Source organism: Schistocerca serialis, chromosome 7 (genome assembly GCF_023864345.2).
Source record: "Schistocerca serialis cubense isolate TAMUIC-IGC-003099 chromosome 7, iqSchSeri2.2, whole genome shotgun sequence".
In the NCBI taxonomy this organism is placed as follows: domain Eukaryota; kingdom Metazoa; phylum Arthropoda; class Insecta; order Orthoptera; family Acrididae; genus Schistocerca; species Schistocerca serialis.
This window is the reverse complement of record NC_064644.1, coordinates 191,786,176-191,808,200: the sequence shown is the minus strand read 5'-3', so window position 1 is coordinate 191,808,200 and position 22,025 is coordinate 191,786,176. Positions and strand designations below refer to the sequence as shown.

At 41.7% G+C, this 22,025-nt stretch overlaps 1 protein-coding gene across 1 annotated transcript in view; it reads left to right on the top strand.

The window, feature by feature from the left end:
* The window catches only part of LOC126412207 (protein fem-1 homolog CG6966), a 133,680-nt gene extending 113,491 nt beyond the window's left edge, over positions 1 to 20,189 (top strand). Inside the window, exons 6-8 of the mRNA XM_050081690.1 lie at positions 3,548 to 3,827; positions 7,262 to 7,605; positions 17,298 to 20,189. Coding sequence (XP_049937647.1) covers positions 3,548 to 3,827; positions 7,262 to 7,605; positions 17,298 to 17,760 — 1,087 coding nt within the window. The 3' untranslated portion in view covers positions 17,761 to 20,189. The remainder of the gene's footprint in view (positions 1 to 3,547; positions 3,828 to 7,261; positions 7,606 to 17,297) is intronic.
* Positions 20,190 to 22,025: the final 1,836 nt, after the last annotated feature.

The following is a 22,025-nucleotide window of genomic DNA, read 5'->3' as shown; positions in this document are numbered from 1 at the left end:
TCTTGGACTCTAGGAAAAGGTATTTCTGTCAGTGACTTCAATGAAAGTGATAGTGACTGTGCAGAAAGCAGGGAGTCGTTATATTGTGATTCTGACTCTGTATCCAGAACATCTAATGGGGATGTAGAACAGCACAAGTTCAATTGAAAATGAAAGAATGGAGGAGGAAAAGGATAAAGATGTCCATGAATTCAATAAAAATGATTTTGCCATTAGTGGAATTTCCTATCAAAAGAAGGTTTAGGTATTTTATTGGTAAAATTAATATTGTCTCTAATGACACTTAAAATGAAATTTCCGAGAAAGTAAATTCTTAATGGTCATGTTCATTTTCTCTTCCTGAAAGTGGAAAATACAGTTAAGGGTAGAAAGATTCCAAACTATTGAAAAAAAAATGTTACAGATCATGTCTTGTGGCTTGGGTCTCCCAATGGATAGACGACGACGACACCCAGCCCCTGAGTGAAGAAAATCTCAGATCCAGTTGGGAATCGAACTCGAGCTCCTTTCCGTCACGCTGACCAATCAGCTATCAGGGCGGACAAGGGGTAGACGATTATGATATTGAGTAAACATCTTGACGTTCATAGTCTCGCAAAGTATTGAAACAAAACTGTTTGTCAACTTATCTGAGTGCAAGGATTTTTGTGGCAGTAATGTTATAATTTAATGTGCCTATATAATCTTTGAAGGCTAGAAAATTTAATATTTTGTTATAAATATACCAATATGTTTCTTAAAATTCAAAATAGTGATGTGATTCACTAAACTGTAAGATGTGATTCTTGAGTTTCTCCCGGCGTATTTGATAATCAAAATATGCACGGGTGTACTGCCGGTCTACAGTGCCCAATGGGCACAATATTTCGGCGATCATACATGTCGCCATCATCAGGTGAACTGATGGACTGAGCGCCTGTGAACGTGCCGGCATGGAGATCTGTACGCTATGGCTGCTCAGGAGGAACTGGGTTCGGTTGCGGCGGCGGTTGATTTAAATACCCTCCGGACCCAATCACTGGTTCCCAAGCCTTGCTAAGATTATAGCCACAGCCACAGTCACGGTTTATGAGGTTGTCATTGGTGCGAATTTCGATGGCCTCTCTAACAACGCTGTCCCAGTATCTTGACGTCTGTACCAGAATCCGTGCGTTCATACTCCATAGTGTGATTTTCTGACAAACAATGTTCAGCGACCGCCGACTTGCTCGGATACATCAGTCGAGTGTGCCTCTGGTGTTCACGGCATTGTCTGACCAATATACGACTTGCCACATTGACACGGAATCTGGTACACGCCAGCCTTCCTCAAACCGAGGTCGTCTTTGGCACTCCCCACCAGTGCACGAGTTTTATTTGGAGGACAAAACACAGTTCCAACCCGGTGTTTCTTCAAAATGGAGGCGATTTTCCTTGAGAGTGCGCCTGTATAAGGAATAAACGCAGTGCCTACCTCCTCCCTCGTGATTTCATCCATCTCCACAGGTTGTGCTATAGTGGTTGGGCGGAGAGCACGTTGAATCTGCCACTCAGGGTACCCATTTTTTCGAAATACAGTTCTCAGATGTTCCAATTCCAGGGGTAGACTCTCTGCGTCAGAGATAGTGCGTGCCCTATGTACTAGAGTTTTAAGTACCCCATTCCTCTGTGAAGGGTGGTGGCAGCTGTCTGCGTGCAAATACAGACCAGTGTGCGTTGTCTTCCGATACACCCCATGACCTAGGGTGCCATCAGCCCTTCTCTTGACCAAGACGTCAAGGAAAGGTAATTTACCCTGCATTTTAGTCTCTGTAGTGAATTTGACGTTGGGGTGTATGGAGTTTAGATGTGTAAGGAAGTCAAGGAGTTTATCCATACCATGTGGCCAGATGATGAACGTGTCGTCCACGTAACGGAAAAAGCAAGTAGGTTTCCATTCGGATGACGACAGGTCTTCCTCCTCGAAGTTCTCCATGTACAAATTCGCTACCACCGTTGAGAGTGGGCTACCCATGGCGACTCCCTCTGTTTGTTCGTAGTATTCTCCATTAAAAAGAAAATACGTGGAAGTCAAGACATGCCTAAAAAGTTCTGTGGTCTTCTCGTCAAACTTCTGACTAATCAATTCTAGTGACTCTCGCAGGGGTACCCTCGTGAACAAGGAAACGATGTCAAAACTCACCATGATATCTGACTCATCCAACCTGAAGCTATCAAGGCGTTTGACAAAATCCACAGAATTACGGATGTGATGAGGGCATTTACCCACATAAGGACTTAATATTCCCGTCAGGTATTTGGCCAACAAATATGTAGGTGACCTGATGTTGCAATTTTGAATTAAAAATAAATTAATGTGTGAATATACGAACATCAGGGTTGTGCAGTTAACACTCAAATTTGCATTGTGATATCAGTGGGTTGACCCCAGCTTAAAGTACTGAATTGAATTGAATTGAACTGAAGTGAGGTGGGGGACTTACGGTCCAACTACCATAAAGGAAGGGACCACTTGATTGGACGCATGTCGAGGCACCAAGGTATCGTCTGTTTAGGAATAGAAGGAAGTGTAGAGGGAATAAAATTGTAGAGGGAGATCAAGTAAGCTATAGTAAGCAGTTTCAGGTGAATGTAAATTGTAGCAGCTGTATGGAAATGAAGTGGTTTGTACGTGATGCACTAGTGTGGAGAGCTACACAAAACCTGTCTTCAGACAGCTGACCGAAACAACATATTTCGTAACATATAGTATTTGCTTGTTCTCCCTTTTTTGTGTTCTTTCATTCTTATGCTCATCTTGAACCATCAGTCCTGGTGCCTTTTTCAGTGGTTGGCTTACATAGCTCTCCTTCCTCAGACAGGAACTCTAACCTGTAACCCTTACTTCTCATGGGTAAATATTCTGCTGACTCAACTATTCAGGCCGCTTATGACGCATTCACAAAGGTTTGCTTCCACCTGTACCAGTTTCCCTATCTCCCAAACTTCACAGAAGTTCTCTCGTATATCTTGTGGGAAGCCTAGGTCAGTGCACACTACTAAGGAGCAAAAATTCATTCTAGATTGAATTTATTGCCCTTTTGCAATGCTTGTCATTAACTCACTGCATTTCATATTATCATATGCTTCAGTGTATATACAGTTTTGATCTGTATAACCATGCTCTTAACAAAATAGCTTTGCTTGTAAGGAGGGAGTGAAATATTCCAATTTTTTATGCTGATGTACTAGATTTCCGTCCTTTCTATTCATTCTCTCCTGTGTTCAGAAGTCATGTTATGGAAGATGTGTGTTTTTCCATCTCTACCCTGTAATTTGTGTTAGTATTATCCACATTCATTTTTTGCTGATACCTTTTGTGTCAAAGGGATGAGACTTAGTTGCAGTATGTGCTTAAAATATATAATTTTCATATATAATGAAAGACTTGATTTCAGTTTATAAGCTATGCTCCTTATTAACTAGTCTGAAACCAAAATGAATAATTATTTTGTTCAGTTTAATAATGGAATGTAGTCTGATGTTTTACTGGTCGTGGAATGCTTTCAGTTATGACATGTTCTTGCAGGTTTCCTCAGGGAGAACCACCTCTTCCTAAGCCTGTGCAAGTAGTGACAGTTGCTGCATATGATCATGCTCGAGAGGTGACAGATCACGAGACTTTAGAGGAACTCCTTGCAGACCCAGATGAAATGAGAATGCAGGCACTAGTGATTCGTGAGCGCATACTTGGCCCTGCACATCCAGACACAAGTTACTATGTGCGCTACAGAGGAGCTGTCTATGCTGATGCAGGAAAATTTTCACGCTGCATTGCCCTTTGGAACTATGCTTTAGACATGCAGCAGGTGATGTTTTTCAGCGTTTTCTATGTAACTATTGCTGTGTAATTGTGATGGCCAGAGCAACTAATTCCTAGTTTTGTTGAATGGCGTTACTCTTTTGATACAGAGCATTGTAAGTAATAGTTTGAAGTATAGTATGCATGTATTTTGCGATAATTATTTTGATAATTACTTGTTCAAACTTTCATTTGTGTGGATCCTCATATTCAAAGATTGATCGGATAACAGTTCAGTTACATAAGTTGAAGGTAAAGCAAATAAACTTTATAACAAGTGTAAATCCAGGTGTCGAGCTATGTGCCAACCTGGTTAAAAACCCAAAAATTATGGTATATGATCTGTAAATTGTTTTGCATAAATCCCAGACAGAAATTCATTGTCAGCAATAGGTAGCTGATTTTGTGCACTTTGATATCTTTGTAAAGTTTATCAAAACGAACATTTAATTCCTAGCTGTCCAGAGCATTATTGTTGGTGCCAGTGCCAGTGAAATAGATAACTGATTGATCTTATTGTGAAGCTCATGTTATGTACTATGCAAGTGTGTGTAAACTATGCCTAATGCAGCTATCTCTACTGAGAGAAGACATTCCATATGCTATGAAATATGTATTATCCGATTTTAGGTAAACTATTCAGTGAAAAAAATTGGTTTTTGCACCTCTTTGCTCAAGGGCTGAATTTCTTTTCCTTATTTGTCATAGTTACTGTGCCAAATCAAATTAAGTAGAGCATCGCAGAAAATTTTAAAGAGTTTGCAGAGAGAAAAACAAATTACTAAGTTTGAAATGTAGATAAGATGTCGAAATTTTATCTGAAACTGAGAGCAGAATGATAACTCATTTCATTCTCAAGATACTGAGTTTTATATGTGTTGGTTGGTCACTCCCAATGTGCCCATTTCTGTCCCTGTGCATCATGTAGTCATAACAACCATCATATTTTATAAACAGTTTCAGATATTGAAAGGAGGTATTTTGCAAATGGTAACATGCAGAGAGATGTTTATATCTTATGATAAACACTTAAAAGTTTTTTATTCACTGAGATATGGAAATAACTTGTCCGTAGCAGTGAGGTCGGTGAAACAGGATGCGTAAACACATGAATAGTGCTTAAGTTCTAGAAGTGTAGGATATTAGTTCTCAAACACTGATACACACATCAGTTCCTGTAGCCCATTGGTAAAGTGCTTGCACTGGCAGTCTGTCAATTCTTGTTTGATTCCCATTGTTGCCGTCATTTTGTATTTTATTCCTCACACTGTTAAACAATCAATTATGTATTAAATAATCAATTATAAAATTTAAATATATTTAAACAGCTTGATTTAATAAATACACTCCTGGAAATGGAAAAAAGAACACATTGACACCAGTGTGTCAGACCCACCATACTTGCTCCGGACACTGCGAGAGGGCTGTACAAGCAATGATCACACGCACGGCACAGCGGACACACCAGGAACCGCGGTGTTGGCCGTCGAATGGCGCTAGCTGCGCAGCATTTGTGCACCGCCGCCGTCAGTGTCAGCCAGTTTGCCGTGGCATACGGAGCTCCATCGCAGTCTTTAACACTGGTAGCATGCCGCGACAGCGTGGACGTGAACCGTATGTGCAGTTGACGGACTTTGAGCGAGAGCGTATAGTGGGCATGCGGGAGGCCGGGTGGACGTACCGCCGAATTGCTCAACACGTGGGGCGTGAGGTCTCCACAGTACATCGATGTTGTCGCCAGTGGTCGGCGGAAGGTGCACGTGCCCGTCGACCTGGGACCGGACCGCAGCGACGCACGGATGCACGCCAAGACCGTAGGATCCTACGCAGTGCCGTAGGGGACCGCACCGCCACTTCCCAGCAAATTAGGGACACTGTTGCTCCTGGGGTATCGGCGAGGACCATTCGCAACCGTCTCCATGAATCTGGGCTACGGCCCCGCACACCGTTAGGCCGTCTTCCGCTCACGCCCCAACATCGTGCAGCCCGCCTCCAGTGGTGCCGCGACAGGCGTGAATGGAGGGACGAATGGAGACGTGTCGTCTTCAGCGACGAGAGTCGCTTCTGCCTTGGTGCCAATGATGGTCGTATGCGTGTTTGGCGCCGTGCAGGTGAGCGCCACAATCAGGACTGCATACGACCGAGGCACACAGGGCCAACACCCGGCATCATGGTGTGGGGAGCGATCTCCTACACTGGCCGTACACCACTGGTGATCGTCGAGGGGACACTGAATAGTGCACGGTACATCCAAACCGTCATTGAACCCATCGTTCTACCATTCCTAGACCGGCAAGGGAACTTGCTGTTCCAACAGGACAATGCACGTCCGCATGTATCCCGTGCCACCCAACGTGCTCTAGAAGGTGTAAGTCAACTACCCTGGCCAGCAAGATCTCCGGATCTGTCCCCCATTGAGCATGTTTTGGACTGGATGAAGCGTCGTCTCACGCGGTCTGCACGTCCAGCACGAACGCTGGTCCAACTGAGGCGCCAGGTGGAAATGGCATGGCAAGCCATTCCACAGGACTACATCCAGCATCTCTACGATCGTCTCCATGGGAGAATAGCAGCCTGCATTGCTGCGAAATGTGGATATACACTGTACTAGTGCCGACATTGTGCATGCTCTGTTGCCTGTGTCTATGTGCCTGTGGTTCTGTCAGTGTGATCATGTGATGTATCTGACCCCAGGAATGTGTCAATAAAGTTTCCCCTTCCTGGGACAATGAATTCACGGTGTTCTTATTTCAATTTCCAGGAGTGTACATAAAATTATTGTAATCAGTTTAATTAAGATTACTATCCTTGTAAACCTAAAGGCTACGACCCACCACATTGGAGCAGACTGGTAAAATTTTGCACTAGCCGCCACTGTCTCATATGATCAATGATATTGCAGCAGAAGTATCTGCTCCATACTTCAGTTCAAAGTATACCGCTCCTACGTACACTAGCAGGATCTGTAGCTTTTTTTACCAAGTCTGAACTTGGTGGTTATGACTTTTCACTGTATTTTGTGGAGCTTATTACATGTGCAAACTCAAACATATGATTTATCAGAAGTGTTAGACTGAAGATCTTCTTTCTAAAAGTGGTATGCTTTATTTTGTAATGTCTAAATTTTATTAACATTCGTAGATAAATGGTAGCACTGAGGATGTTTTATTGAGGTGTATGTATGTATGTCTGTCTTACCAACGTCAATCTTTGCTTTCTTACATAATGTTCCATTGGACATAAAATGAGTTATAAGCTCCTGCCCCTCCTGCTTCCTTTCGTATTTATCGGTATTCATATTTAAATAAAGCAATGGACAAAATATACAATAAAGAAAAGAATATTTCTGATATTTCAAAATTAGTTCACTTACAGTGTATTCCTTGACATTTGATGCAAAGTTGTGTGTCTGTTACCTCATTGTAGAACTGTACTTTGCAGAGAATGCTGGATCCCTTGAATCAGATGACCCAGAGCTCACTGTCGTCATTCGCTGAGCTGTTTGCTTTCATGGCTGGAGAGCAGGGCCGACCAGCAGCACGTGGTAGGAGAGTTCCTGAAGCATCATTTGAAGAAGTGCTAGATGTACTTCGGAAGGCAGTGAGAGAGGTAGAGGCTGGCTCAACTCAACTGAATCGCATGCCAGCAGCAGCTGTTGGTGAACGAGAAACCCTTCAATTACGTCGAGCTGTTGTTGTTGCCCTGCAGCTTGCATGTTTGCTGGCACGTCTTTTGCCAGGACTTGATGAGGCTCGTACATTTGAACTTCACTGCACTGTTTACAGGTAGGTAACCATGACTCTTCTTATTTGCTGAGAGTTGTTTGGTGTGTAATTATTCCTCTTTCAAGAAGAAAATGACATGTCATGTTAGAAATGGACTGTTGTTAACCTCTATGAAAGGGAAATAACAGGATATTTGAAGGAAGAATCTGTGATTGGGTATCTACGTCTAAATCATACTCCGCAAGCCACCTAATGGTGAATGGTGGAGAGTACTTTTGGTATCACTATATATATATGTGTGTGTGTGTGTGTGTGTGTGTGTGTGTGTGTGTGGCGGGGGGCTGTCCCGAAATTTCAATAGTAAATCTCTCCCTGATGCACAAGGCCTCTCTTGTAATGTCTGCCAGTGGAGTTTGTGTAGCACCTCTGTAACGCGCTCTCACCAGATAAACACTCCCTTGACGAAATGTGTCGCTCTTCATTGAATCTTCTCCATCTCCTCTATCAGTCCTACCTGATAGGGATCCCAGATAGATGAACAGTACTCAAGAATCAGATGAACAAGTGCCTTATAAGCCACTTCTTTCATGGATGAGTTACATTTCCTTATGATTCGTCTGATGAATCTGAGTATGGTGTCCACTTTTCCCACTATTTGTTTTATGTAGTCATTCCACCTAAGCCTGCTCTGGATAGTTACGCCTACATAGTTTACGGCAGACGCTGTATCCAGCTGTCATCAATAGTGTAACTGTACAGTATGCGCAATATGTTACATTTATTTATGTTCAGGGTCAACTGCCAGAGCCTGCACCATTCATCAATTCTCTATGGGACCTGTCTTCATAGATGCTGTCACAGCGTAATGATCACTGATACCTTCCTTCTGTTAACTGATTCGATAAGTTGAGGTGTGTGTGTTGCCAGGAGGTCTAAGATGTTACTCTCATGAGTTGGTTCTCTATCTATCTGCTTAAGGTAATTTTTGGACAAGATATCCAAAACAGTGCCACACGAATCCCTGTCTCTGGCACCAATTTTGATGGCATAACACTTCTGATCTATACCAGCCAAGTTGAAGTCACCCCCTATTACAGTGGCATGATCAGGAAAATTATTAATGATATTCTGCAAGTTCTGTGTGAAGCACTCTACAACTACAGGTCCTGACCCAGGTATCCCACAGAAGCATCTGATCACCATTTTTAGCGTTCTTCGGTACTCAGTTTAATCTATATTAATTCACATTCAGAATCAGTGATAACCTCACGAGATTTTATCAAATTTTTTACTGCAATAAACACACCACCACCTTTGGCGACTAACCTATCCCTACAATAAACACTCCAATCTGAACTTAGGATTTTGTTGTCATTGACGTCTGGTTTCATCCAGCTTTCTGTTCCCAACACTATCTTTGCATTATTACCTTCAATAAGTGGTATAATTCTGCAACCTTTCCTTGGATGCTCGTGCAGTTTACTAGAGTCATATTAATCTTTTCTATCTCTGATCTGCAAGGACCAAGATTCTCTGAGGTCACTGTGGCTAATTTAACAGGCAAACTGTCTTTGAGCCCAATGGAGGGGTTCTCTAAACCGAAAAAGCCGCATGTGCACACCACACATATTCCACTACCCAAGTTGCCGCTTCCTGCAGGTAGGGCACACCTGATCTATTAAGGGGAACCCTACAGTTCTGCACCCGATAGCGGAGGTTGAGAAATTCACATCGGACACAGTTGCAGAGTCGTCTGAGCCTCTGGTTTAAACCTTCAGCTCTGCTCCAAACCAGAGGACCGCGATCAACTCTGGGTGTGATGCTACAAATAGATAGCTTAGCCTGCACCCTGTGTGCATTGCTATTTGCCTCTACCAAATCAGCCAGCCACCAAAAGGAGCCGAGGATGGCCTCAGAACCAAAGCAGCAGGCGTCATTCGTGCCATGCACACTAGAATTATTTCCTGCCTTGGCTGCTGTCTCCCTGAGGGGCTCCGTCACCCGCCTAACATTGGAGTTCCAAATTACAAGCATACCCACCCTCTGTACTTGTCTGGACTGGGCAGGAAAATCAACTGCTGGCCCAACAGGAGAGGAATCCCCTGCTGGCTCAGAGTTATCATCTACAATGGGTAGCACCTTGTGCCTGTTGCTAAGATGTAGGGAGCCAGCCGCACAGCCTGCTTCCTTTTTTGCTTTCCGCCTAGTGACATGTGAACCCACCACTGTCTGCTACGAACTCTGGAGTGAGGACGGACAAGTCAGATGTTGTGTATCAGAAGCTGCAGCAATTTCTGGTTCACCAGGGGATTCCAGTGGCACCAAAGGTGTAACTGGGCTTGTCACTGGCACCCTGATGTCACCGCAACTTTGATTATTAGCTGGAAGCTTGTTGACGGTAGCCAACGCAACTTCCAGCTGTTTACAGACAGCAGCCAACTTTCCTTGTGTCCGCTAACAACAAGCAGAGTCCCTAGCCATATGTACTGTGTATAAAATAGGTATAAGGTGTCAAATGGTGCGGTTGCATTTGAAATGTGTACGAAATATACCAAAGGAGAATAAACTAACACAAAGTTGATGTACAGATTCCTCACTGTACTGTGACACTGCAAGCTATTAAACACAATTAAATTTTTCTACGGAAGTTGATCGATTTACAGGTACCTGTTAGAAATCCTGTTGACCGAAAAGTTACTACACGAGATAAATATTCAAACTAGAATGCACTTATCTAAACTTCATGCTGTCTACTAGCACAAAATTAAAACTTAGTGATGTCTTTGAGTTTCTGGCAATGGGAAAATTTACACTAGGAAGCTGCCCTACACAATGATATTCATAAGATTTATGCAGAAACAAAAACTACAATTAATTTTCTGACTACTAGTCTACACACTAAAATACACACCTAAAGTTCACTTCTTTGCAGAAGCACTTGGGAAAAAAAAGACTAAATTAATTTACTGTTTATCAGAAAAGTACAGCTGCCGCTGCTGCGCATCCTCTCAGCTCGGCGGCTGCAGCTACACTGTATGTGCGTGTTCTTGATGACTCTTGAAAGCTCAGAACAAGATTCAGATTTCAGTAGGCATCTTCAGTCAGCAGCTTACCAGCCCTTACAGTAGTTACAGAGCACAAAAAATGTGGATTTCCTACAGTATTAATTTATTTAAGTAACCAGTTTTTTGCTTACAAAGACATCGCCAAACAAGAGTTACTGTCTTAAAATGGCCTAAAACTTGAAAACAGATTAACTAAATACATTACTATTGTAGAATGAAGACTATTGTGTGCTTTTTGTGTATAAGTATGAAGTTATTTTGCTGAGCAGTAACAAAAGAGTCATTTAAAGGTCTATTAGAAACAAGAAGTGTGATGAAAATGTAATGAGAACTTTAAGAAAAACAAAATTATCTTTATTTATTCATAATTATCAACTTCACCCCCCTACAGTGTGATTACCATCAGATATAATACACTTGTGCCAGCACTTTCTCCAATCGGAAATACTTCTGGAAGTTACTTTTCGTTATGGTGGTCAGCTCCTTCAGCGATTCTTTTATCTTATCAATGGTGCCAAAGTGAGATCCTTTATCATGAACAAGCATTGAGGTGTGAGTGGAAGTATTGTCATAATGCAATTTCCATGAGTGTTTTTTGCCACAGTTCCGGTCATTTTCTTCAGATTTCATCACACAAATGGCGCATAATTTCATAGTAGTGTTCCTTATTGACTGTACGCCCATAGGGCAGGAACTCATGATGCATTATCCAATTGTAATAGAAGAAAAAGATGAGCAGAACCTTCACATGTGATCAGACTTGTCAAATTTTTTTTTCAATTTTTGCTCTTCAGGCAGTGTCCATTGGGATGATAAGGCCTTGATGCTCCGTGTCATCGCACATCTTGCCAGTTGTTTATTTTCTTTGTCTGATCTACTGTCACAACATCACATCCATCCGTATATCCATTTTCATCACCATCTCCATTTTTTAGAAGTTCTGAATATTTTACTTCATTCAGCAGTTCCTGAATGATATCTGCATGATGTTGTTTTTGATCAAAATTCAACAATTTTGCAACAAACTTTGCTGCTACATGTTTCACACCCAACACATATGAAAAAATTGCTTTGGCATGAGCCAAAGGCTATGCTGACATCATCAGCAACTCCTCTAATAGCGATTCAGTGATTTTCCACTTTCTTTACTTCTGCCACATTGTCGTCAGTAATCAATGTGCAGAATTTAATGCAAATTCTTTGATCCATTCTGTTTCTTAAGTAGAAATTCACTGAGGACTCAAAAACACATATGACATCTTAGACTGTCAACAATAAACTAAATATTCAAAACAAACTGAAAATGCGAATATACATCAGTAACATGTTTACTGACAGGATAAAAAAGTTTTGAAAATTATATGTATAAGGTCTACAAAATTAAAAAAAAGTTTTGCTACTTTTTGATATAGTTGTCTATCAAAAGTCTCGTGTTGCTGTTGTTCATAGTGGTTATGGATGTCTTGCTGAACCCACTCTCTATGATCAAATCTACATTTTTTAAAAATTTTTTTATACCCAAAACTTCTTGTGTCTATTATGGAATTATCTATACCTTTATGCCTCAGATTGCTGAATACAATCCTTTGTGCCTTTTTCTTCTTCTGTGTCTGTTTATTGGCTGCAGTAGTAAATTAGAAGTTGGGGGCATGATTAAATCTTTCTTTCACAGCATTTATTACATGTGTCACTAGGGCTTTAAATTATTTTATTTTAAGGATTTATGATAATTTACTGTCAGAGGGCTCAAACGTACTACACTTTGTATGGGAAAAGAAGATCCCTGGCAGCTAGCAGGCTTGTTACCAGCTTTCAACCTTGAAGGGCAAATGGCTGCTGCAATACTGACTGAAACCTGTAGCTGTCAAATACTGTGGCAACAATGAATGCAAACTCTACAGAAAAACTTTGACAGTGAAAGAAAAAGTTTTATTGTGATTTTTTTTTTAAGCAGTTGTTGGCAGGATTTCTGAGTTTCTAACCGAGTACCCATTCCATTTTGCACACAGTGTTGTGATAATTGACATCCTCATCTGTGGACCCCCTAATCAGTGGTCTTGGTGCATGTTGCGTGAATTCTTTTAAACACTTTTAGAATGCTGCTAGGTCACTTCTCTAATATTGTGCATGGAATGAAATTGTTAACTTAGGAGCTAGATACCCAAAAACATTGATTCGTGTACTGCTTCTTCTGTTCCGTGTCCTTTGTATTTCATGTGTACTAATCTGTTCTCTCATACGTAACTGTGTTCCATTACGTCTTTTCAGTTGATTCAAATACATCATCATTAACAATATCATGAGATGGAAAGTTGCTACTCACCATATAGTGGAGATGCTGAGTCACAGATAGGCACAACAGAGAGATTTTCACACTTAAAGCTTTCGGTTAATGGTCTATGTCAACAATACATACACATGCGCGCATGCGCGCACACACACTCATGCGAACGCAACTCACACACATGACTGCAGTCTCAGGCAACTGAAACCACACTGTGAGCAACAGTACCAGTACATGGTGGGAGTGGCGACTGGGTGGGGGAAAGGAAGAGGCTGGGGTGGGGAGGGGGATGGATAGTATGGTGGGATGGCAGACAGTGAAGTGCTGCAGGTTGGGCGGCTGGCAGGGGAGAGGTGGGGAGGGGAGGACCAGTAGCGGAAAAGGAGAGAAACAGAGAAATAAATAAAAAAATAATAAATAAATAAATAAATAAAGGACTGGGTGTGTTAGTGGAATGATGGTTGTGTAGAGCTGGAATGGGAGCAGGGAAGGGGCTGGATGGGTAAGGACAATGACTAACAAAGGTTGAGGCCAGGAGGGTTAAGAGAACGTAGGATATATTGCAGGGAAAGTTCCCATCTGCGCAATTCAGATAAGCTGGTGTTGGTGGGAAGGATCCATATGGCACAGGCTGTGAAGCAGTCATTGAAATGAAGGATATCATGTTTGGCAGCGTGTTCAGCAACAGGGTGGTCCACTTGTTGGTTGACAAACTATATAGAATGCAGCACATTGGTTGCAGCTTAGCTTGTAGACCACATAATGGCTTTCACAGGTAGACTGCCTTTGATGGGATATGTGATTTCAGTGACCGGACTGGAGTAGGTGGTGGTGGGAGGATGTACGGGACAGGCCTTGCATCTAGGTCTATTACAGGGGTATGCGCCATGAGGTAAGGGATTGGGAGCAGGGGTTGTGTATATCGTGTAGGTTTGGTGGACAGCGGAATACCACTGTGGGAGGGGTGGGAAGGACAGTGGGTAGGACATTTCCAATTTCAGGGCACAATGAGAGGTAATCAAAACCCTGGTGGAGAATGTAATTCAGTTGCTCCAGTCATGGGTGTACTGAGTTATGAGGGTAATGCTCCTCTCTGGCCAGACGGTGAGGCTTTAGGAAGTGTTGGGAGACTGGAAAGATAAGGGACGGGAGATTTGTTTTTGTATGAGGTTGGGAGGATAATTACGGTCAGTGAAGGCTTCAGCGAGACCCTCAGTATATTTTGAGAGGGACTGCTTGTCAGGAGGTATTACTGGTGGTTAGTAGGTCAGATGTGGACAGAGGTACTGATGTAGCCATCTCTGAGGTGGACGTCAACATCTAGGAAGGTGGCTTGTTGGGAATCTGTCGGGCACTGGGAAAAGTAGTGTTCAGTAGTGGTAAGGCCATGGGCATTAGGAGTGTTAGTGTACAGGGAGGTGGTATCAATAGTGACGAACAGGGCACCGTGTGGTAAAGGGACAGGAACTGTGGAGAGTCGGTGGAGGAGATGGTTGGTGTATTTTATATAGGAGGGTAGGTTCCGGGTAATAGGTTGAAGGTGTTGGTCTATAAGAGCAGAGATTCTCTCAGTGGCAGCACAGTAACCGGCCACAACGGGGAGTCCTGGGTGGTAGGGTTTATGGACTTTTGGAAGCATGTAGAAGGTAGGAGTGCTGGGAGTGGCAGGGGCGAGTAAAGAGATGGATTGTGGGGAGAGGTTCTGGGATGGAGATCTTGCTAGATTACTGAAATGGGATCACTGTGGGAAGGTTTGTAGGTGGAAGTATCTGACAGCTGGCGGAGCCCATCCCCAGGTAATCCTTGCAGTTCAGAACAACGGCGATGAAGCCTTTGCCCTTAGGTAGGATTATAATGTTGGGATCAGTTTTTCGATGGTGGACTGCGGTTTTTTCTGCGGATGTAAGGTTAGTATGCATGTTGAGGGATTTGGGGAAGAATGGTGAGGCAAGGTTTGAGGTTAAGAAACTCTAAAAAGTTAACGGGGGATGGTTTGGGGGCAGTGCAGGTGGGTCACGGTTGGATGGAAGATTGAACTGAGTTAGGCAAGGTTCAATAATGGTCTTGGTTTGAGTCTGATTGGTAGGGTTAGTGGCGAAAAAGGGTTTCCACTGTAGGGACCGGGAGAAGGAGAGAAGGTCTTTAACAAGTTCTGCATGATTGAATTTGGGAGTTGGGCAAAAGGTGAGGTCTTTGGAAAGGACTGATATTTCTGTGGGGCTAAGGCTTCTGGAGGGGAGGTTCATGACTGTATTAGGGTCTGTTTAGGTTCTGGATTCTGTGTGGTGGTGAGAGTGAGTTTTGGAGGGCGGGGTAAGTGTAGTAGGTTTGCAAGACAGGGTTTGTCAGCTATGAGGGGGTGTGGGGGAGGTTTGGAAGTTGTTGTAGAGGTGGTGGACAGTGGCACTCCAAGGTGTGAGTAGGAAGTGAGCAGGATGGAGAGTTTTTTGAGGTGGCGTCGTGCATGTTGCTTAAGTTCCTGCGGGGCAAGAGTTTGTGTGTTTTATGGGTTCCAGGAATTTGGGATTGCATAGCAGGAGAATCTTGTGGATGGGGAGAAGGTACTACAAGGTGTTTTGGGGTTGGTTGATGTGGTTTTGCAGGACTATGTTGGTGAGGGCTAAAGATTGGCAGAATTTGAACAGGTGGAAGTGATTGTGGGAGGAGGGGTGGCAGCCAGAGATTTGTAATTCGATGGTAAGGCCATTAGGGGGGATTCCATGAGCCAAGCAACAACACAGGAACAGTATGGGGGACTGGGATCTGGGTGGGGATAAGGAGTCTTTTCTGTATTGACACAGATGGAAGGAGCAAGGATCCATGGTGGTGGAAAAATGCGAAAAATTTACATAAATAATGTAGAATAACTTCTGAAAAATTTTGCAAAAATACACCCAAATATGTGTGAAAATATACAAAAAAGATGAGATGGATGCAAAATGAGGGCACAAGAAGAAATCAGAAGGTGTTGATGATAGCGAAATGCGAAAACTTGCTGATATTGTCGAGAAGTCACAAAGTTCTAAGTAAAGAATAACTGATTATATATATATATTGTCTGGAGTGGGGAGTGGTTCGTAGGATGAGATACAATATCCTGTGGCACCGGAAAGGTGGGAGTAAACACGCAAAAATATGTGAAATGGTGCAGGGAGAGTGATCAATTTGAAAGTATAAGATTAATTATATCGGCGGGAGTAATGTGGGACATAAGCTGCTGCACCAACAATCGGTGTGATTTTGTAGCTGTCTGTTGTGTACAGCTGAGAAGGTTGATAAAGTATGGCTTGTAAGTAGAGCGTGCAGTGCAGTTTGTAAGGCGAAAAGTGTGTGTGTGTGTGTGTGTGTGTGTGTGTGTTTGTGTTTGTGTTTGTGTTTGTGTTTGTGTTTGTGTTTGTGGTTGTGGTTGTGGTTGTGGTTGTGGTTGTGGTTGTGGTTGTGGTTGTGGTTGTGGTTGTGGTTGTGGTTGTGGTTGTGGTTGTGGTTGTGGTTGTGGTTGTGGTTGTGGTTGTGGTTGTGGTTGTGGTTGTGGTTGTGGTTGTTGTTGTTGTTGTTGTTATTGTTGTTGACGACATAGGCCATTGGCCAAAAGCTTCAAGTGTGAAAATCTTTTGGTTGTGCCTATATGCGACTCAGTGGGTGGTGGTGGTGGTTAGTGTTTAACGTCCCGTCGACAACGAGGTCATTAGAGACGGAGCGCAAGCTCGGGTTAGGGAAGGATTGGGAAGGAAATCGGCCGTGCCCTTTCAAAGGAACCATCCCGGCATTTGCCTGAAACGATTTAGGGAAATCACGGAAAACCTAAATCAGGATGGCTGGAGACGGGATTGAACCGCGACTCAGTGTCTCCACTATATGGTGAGTAGCAACTTTCTTCTCACAATATTGTTACATTCCATCCTGGATTTTCCATTGTTTGATAAATCATTATTACATATACGAAGGTGATTATAATATATGAACAACATTTAAACAATTTTTAGGGTCCCAACTTCAGTGTTTTATGGTTGCAGGTAACTACGTCACTGAGAGGAGTACACAGACTGAGGAAAATTGTACAGGATGTTCATGTAAGGGGAAATGGGGACTTTTTGGAAAAAAATACATTAAATAAATTAATATTGTAGCTCAGTTTCTGCCCTTTGGTACATGGGCACCTCCTTCATCATTCCACTTTTAAGGGAGAATTGTGTCCTTTTGTTCAAATGTTTTTCTTTTGTGAAGCAGTGACATAGTTCAGTCTTTATGGCCCGTTTAACACAGATGTTGTCTTTTGTGTGTGTGGTTTTCTTTTTGCTTTTTCTTTTGGTTAAATATAAAGCAGTGTGTGTGTTCATATCAAAATTTATCATAGTGAAATATATGTGTGTATATTTTGTCTGTTAATTTGGCATGTCTTTTAGATTGGCAAAGGCACCTGTAACACACAGACTTGGAGGAGCCACACCCTTGCATGTGGCATGTGCTCAGAGAGGTGGAGGGGGAACTGAAGGAGGAAGATATCCAGCCTGCCGTCTCCCTTCAGCAGCTGTTGTATCTTTGCTCCTTGCGTCTGGAGCCAATGCAGATGCAAAGGATGATGATGGCTGCACACCACTTCATTTTGCAGCTGGTGCTACGACAGAGTTAGGTGCACCGTCTCTCATTAGGACTCTGCTTGAAGGAGGTGCACATTTAGATGCTAGGAACGGTCAGGGCCGTACATTTGAACAGCTGCTGCCTGCAGGTGTTGCGCTACATGAATTAATAAATCCAGTACGCTACACAACACTCACTTGTTTAGCTGCAGCCACAATTCGTAAATACAATGTGCCTTATCGTGGACAGATTCCTGTCTCATTGGAAGAATTTGTTGCACGTCATTAAGATAGAGAAAAATGGCTGAATGCCATTGGGTGACACAGATCTTCCAGAGAAGTGGAATTATATCAGCATTAATTAGCACTGTATTGTTACTATGCAAGCAATTTCTTGTAAAGTAATAGGAATTACGGTATGATAATAGCCGTACAGTACTAAGCTTTTATAATATCATTAGCTGATTCTAACTGAGTTTTCACAAAATCACATGAAATGATGGTTTTGTTTGTTCCTGAGAGTGAGAGGATAATTGTTGGGAATGATATCCACTTGGTTGATCACATCTTGAGCTACCATCTTAGTACCGTTGTGTACATTATGGCAGTGGAACACTTGTGATAGAGTATTGTTTTGTGATGACTAACAACTGTGTGGATGAAAACGATCATCACAATGTTCATATAGAGTCCCATTTGATTTTTTCCTGAGCTCTGATCTATGATTGAAGTGTGTTAGCATCATGCTGCGTGAAGTTGAATTTTGGAATAATCATATTTTTGTTCTGTAGAAGATAGGAGAAGTGTTTACTTTGTATCTTCAGTAACTGGGTTAATATTTTACTCTATAAATTAAAAAGTTATTTGCTTGAATTCTTAAAATGACAACCTTATCAAAGCTGCTCGATAAACATATATACTGAAGTGTAATTGTCCCTTCTTTTTTTAACCCATAGTCTCATTTTTAATAAAATACCTACACTTTTTGCTGCTCAAGTGAAAACAACTGTTTAACTACAGGTTAATCATATTGATTGCTTCCTCAGTCTTTATGACTAGACATTAGGGGTTGAACAAGATTGTCACTTATGTTGTATCAAGGTATTCTGATCACAGTACACGGGATGCTGAAGTCATATTGTTTCTGCTGCGGAGATAATATCTGCTCCAGCATTCATCTCTCCTGAATCGTTGACAGTAATTGTAAATTAGGAATTTCTGACTGACAGCATAGTAATCACTATTTGGAGCATAGTTGTGATAATCCTTATGCCCACAAAATAATTCAGCTATAGATCTAAATGTCATTTTTCAGCAGCTCATATCCTTTAGTTACTTAAGTGTAACATGAGTTTGATAGTAGACACTTTAGAGTGTCTAACTGTATTGGACTCAGAGTAAATTGAGAACACATCACATTCGTTTTTGGGTAGTGCCTTAAATATGACTGTACTGTGTAGCAACAGCAGCAAGAATTGTCGAAGAGTGTGACTGGAGCTGTTGTTTGTGTCAAAGTAAGTGACTATATGTTACTGAGACATGTTCAGTAGTCCAGTGCAGTGATTTGAAACAGACCAGTTTTATAACGTTTGTATTGGCTGCTTAAAATATGCCTTTACTAATCAGTCTCAAAAAGAAATCTCTGTTCTCATGTATTCAGCCACTTCTGTCCTACTTATGGAGGGAGAGTGGTGGATCCTTCCAGAGTTGTTGCTTTACAGTATTAAGAATTGTGCCTGAAGAGAATCTGTTACCTTAAATCCTATTCTACAGTCTTCATGTAGTCCATAGAGCTGGTACTCATGACTAGATGAAAGTGCAGATTTTATGGCCTTCACTAAAAGAAGTAAATAGTAAGTAATAAAAAGGAAATATTATGTAATTTATGAAATTTCCTGTCCACAGCTATTTCTTCATGATTTAAAATATCTGTGCTCAGCTGTAAATAGATTGTTTAATTTATGCAAAAAATATGTGGTGTTTATACAGTTATGTTGAGAATTGTGATAAAAAATTATGTTCTACTAAAGAAACAGTTTAATACTTCAACAATAAATGAAAATTTTAGAAATACTTTGTAAAGTAATAAAAGAAAATGATTTGAAGACTTTAATGTAATTCTTTTCATGTTAATAATTGAATCTTACTTCCAGAGTGAAAATTTGATGCAGGCCTCCAGTTTTCATCTCATGCACTTTAAACCATGATTATTTTGAGGGCTGTGAGGTGTAAGGTATACACAGTATGTAACAAAAATGAAGTAAGACTTGCAGTTAATCTGTATTTGTAGGTAAACTTTAAGGCATTTAAGTTTATAATGGTATACAGTGATTGCCCATTGCTCCTATCAATCAACCTGTCTCACAGTGCACAAAGTTTACATTGTTACAATACTTCCTTTCTTTTTTTATATCACAATATTCATACTGACACCAGAGCTGCCTGTTACATTGCACTTTACACATGGAAAATAGCAGACTGCAGTAATGGAAACTGCTTGGAGCTAAAGATAAAAAATGGACTCAAAAATGTAAGCAATATATCTACAGAAGAAAATGTTCATGCCAAGTGACAACTGATTTTTATTTGTTATTTTTATTTTGGAAATATTGCTGGAGTGATATGTGCAATAACACGTTGCCACTGATGAATATTTTGTTTTGTTATGTTATGACTGTAATATTTTAAATCGCAACACAAATAAAATCCTTCATAATACTTGTTTTGTTTTTTATCAGTTACACTGGTATACAGAGTTCCACCAAATGACATAGATATTCTTCAGATTGTGTCTTTGGACTGAGTACCTCAAAGATTGATTGATTTATTAATGATGTAACATTTGTAAATGGAAAATGTTATTTTGAAGAAAACACCTTTAAAAGTGTAAAAGCCATTGCTTTTCTTGTGACCATTTCTCATGACAATAGTGCTATTTGAAAGTTCTAGATCCAAAAGAGCTTGGGAACTCCTCTCTCTCTCTCTCTCTCTCTCTCTCTCTCTCTCTCTCCCTCCTCCCTCCTCCCTCCAAGGGATTACTGTGCTACATGGTTTAGCTGCATCCCTCGATTCATCTGAACTTTGGCCTTTACTTGTTCATATTCTATACATTTTACCAAGGAGATGAATCTCTATTGATATAGAAAAACAAAAAAAGTTGTAGTGTAGAGGCCTGCCTACGTGTTGGCATGCAGAAATTTTGTGGAGAAGCCTCTTACATGTCCTCCATACAGTCCTGATCTACCCCCATGCGATTTCCTGATTTGTGGTGCCCTGAAGGAAGACATTCATGGCCATCGATTTGCTTCGGATGAAGAAGTGTGCACGTGGCCACAATAGTGGTTTCGTAGGTAACAACCAGCATTTTCTCATCAAGGCATTGACTGTCTTCACCTCACAGTGGGTTAATATATTAACTGTTAGGGCCATTACTTTTGAAGTAATAAATAGTTTCCATACTTTCCCATGTGTTTCATTTTCATTTGACTGCTCCTTATATGTACAGGGCTGCCACGGGTTCTGGGAAATAGGGGAGTATCTGGGAATTAAAAAAAAAAAAAAAAAATCTGGAAAAATCTCATTCTTGTCTCAGTAGATGAAAAGGTTTATTTACTAGGGTGTCATACATCTTAGCTGGCTGAGTGCAGCTGAGTATATGCACCACTTCCCTAGTCCCTCATTCTTTCATTCTTACTGCTTCTCCCCTTCCTTCCACTTCCCCCACTTTGCAGTCAGTGCTGCCACCACTTCTTGTCACTAGCCTAGCTGCTGCTGATGAGAGGCAGGATGGCATGAGGAGCGGTTTGTTTGGATCTGACCCTCAGAGATTGTAGATGCAGTGGCCAGACGGTGGTCATGTGTGCACGAGTTACGTCTCTCTCTCTCTCTCTCTCTCTCTCTCTCTCTCTCTCTCTCTCTCTCTCTGTGTGTGTGTGTGTGTGTGTGTGTGTGTGTGTGTGTGTGTGTGTGTGTGTGTGTGTGTGTGCTCACGAATAGCTGGCCACACGACTGGATTCCCATGACAGGCCGAAACAGAGGCCATTTCTGTGAGCATCTGTAATGGATCGGGCCTGTCTATCTGAAGCCATTCAGTTCCCACTAATGTGCAGGTCCTGCCCATCAGATCTATAGTCTTCACGATCTGCCAGTAATTTTTAAGAGCCATCGATAGCTGGTGTAACAAATGCTATGGGTTTTGGAACAACATACGTGAAGACATTACATGTTTTTTTTGGACCGAGGATGTACTTTTTCATACGCTACTGACTTTACTTTTCTTCAGTTCCTCACTTAATAAACACTGTTTCAGAATTCTCTCACAGTTGTGTCTGGCATGGCAACCAGAGAAATGTGTAGGTTTTGCTTAAAATTCGCCGCTCATGACACTTCTCTGAATGTTACAAATGGTTAATATGCCAGGCAAAAATAAATCGCTGCATTTTCGGTGGAATTCTAGATACTAACGAAAGCAGAGGTGACAGTAGACCTTTTAGAATGGTCACCATACAAGTGTGGTCATGGAGGGGACCCACTTAATATTTACAAAAAATGTGA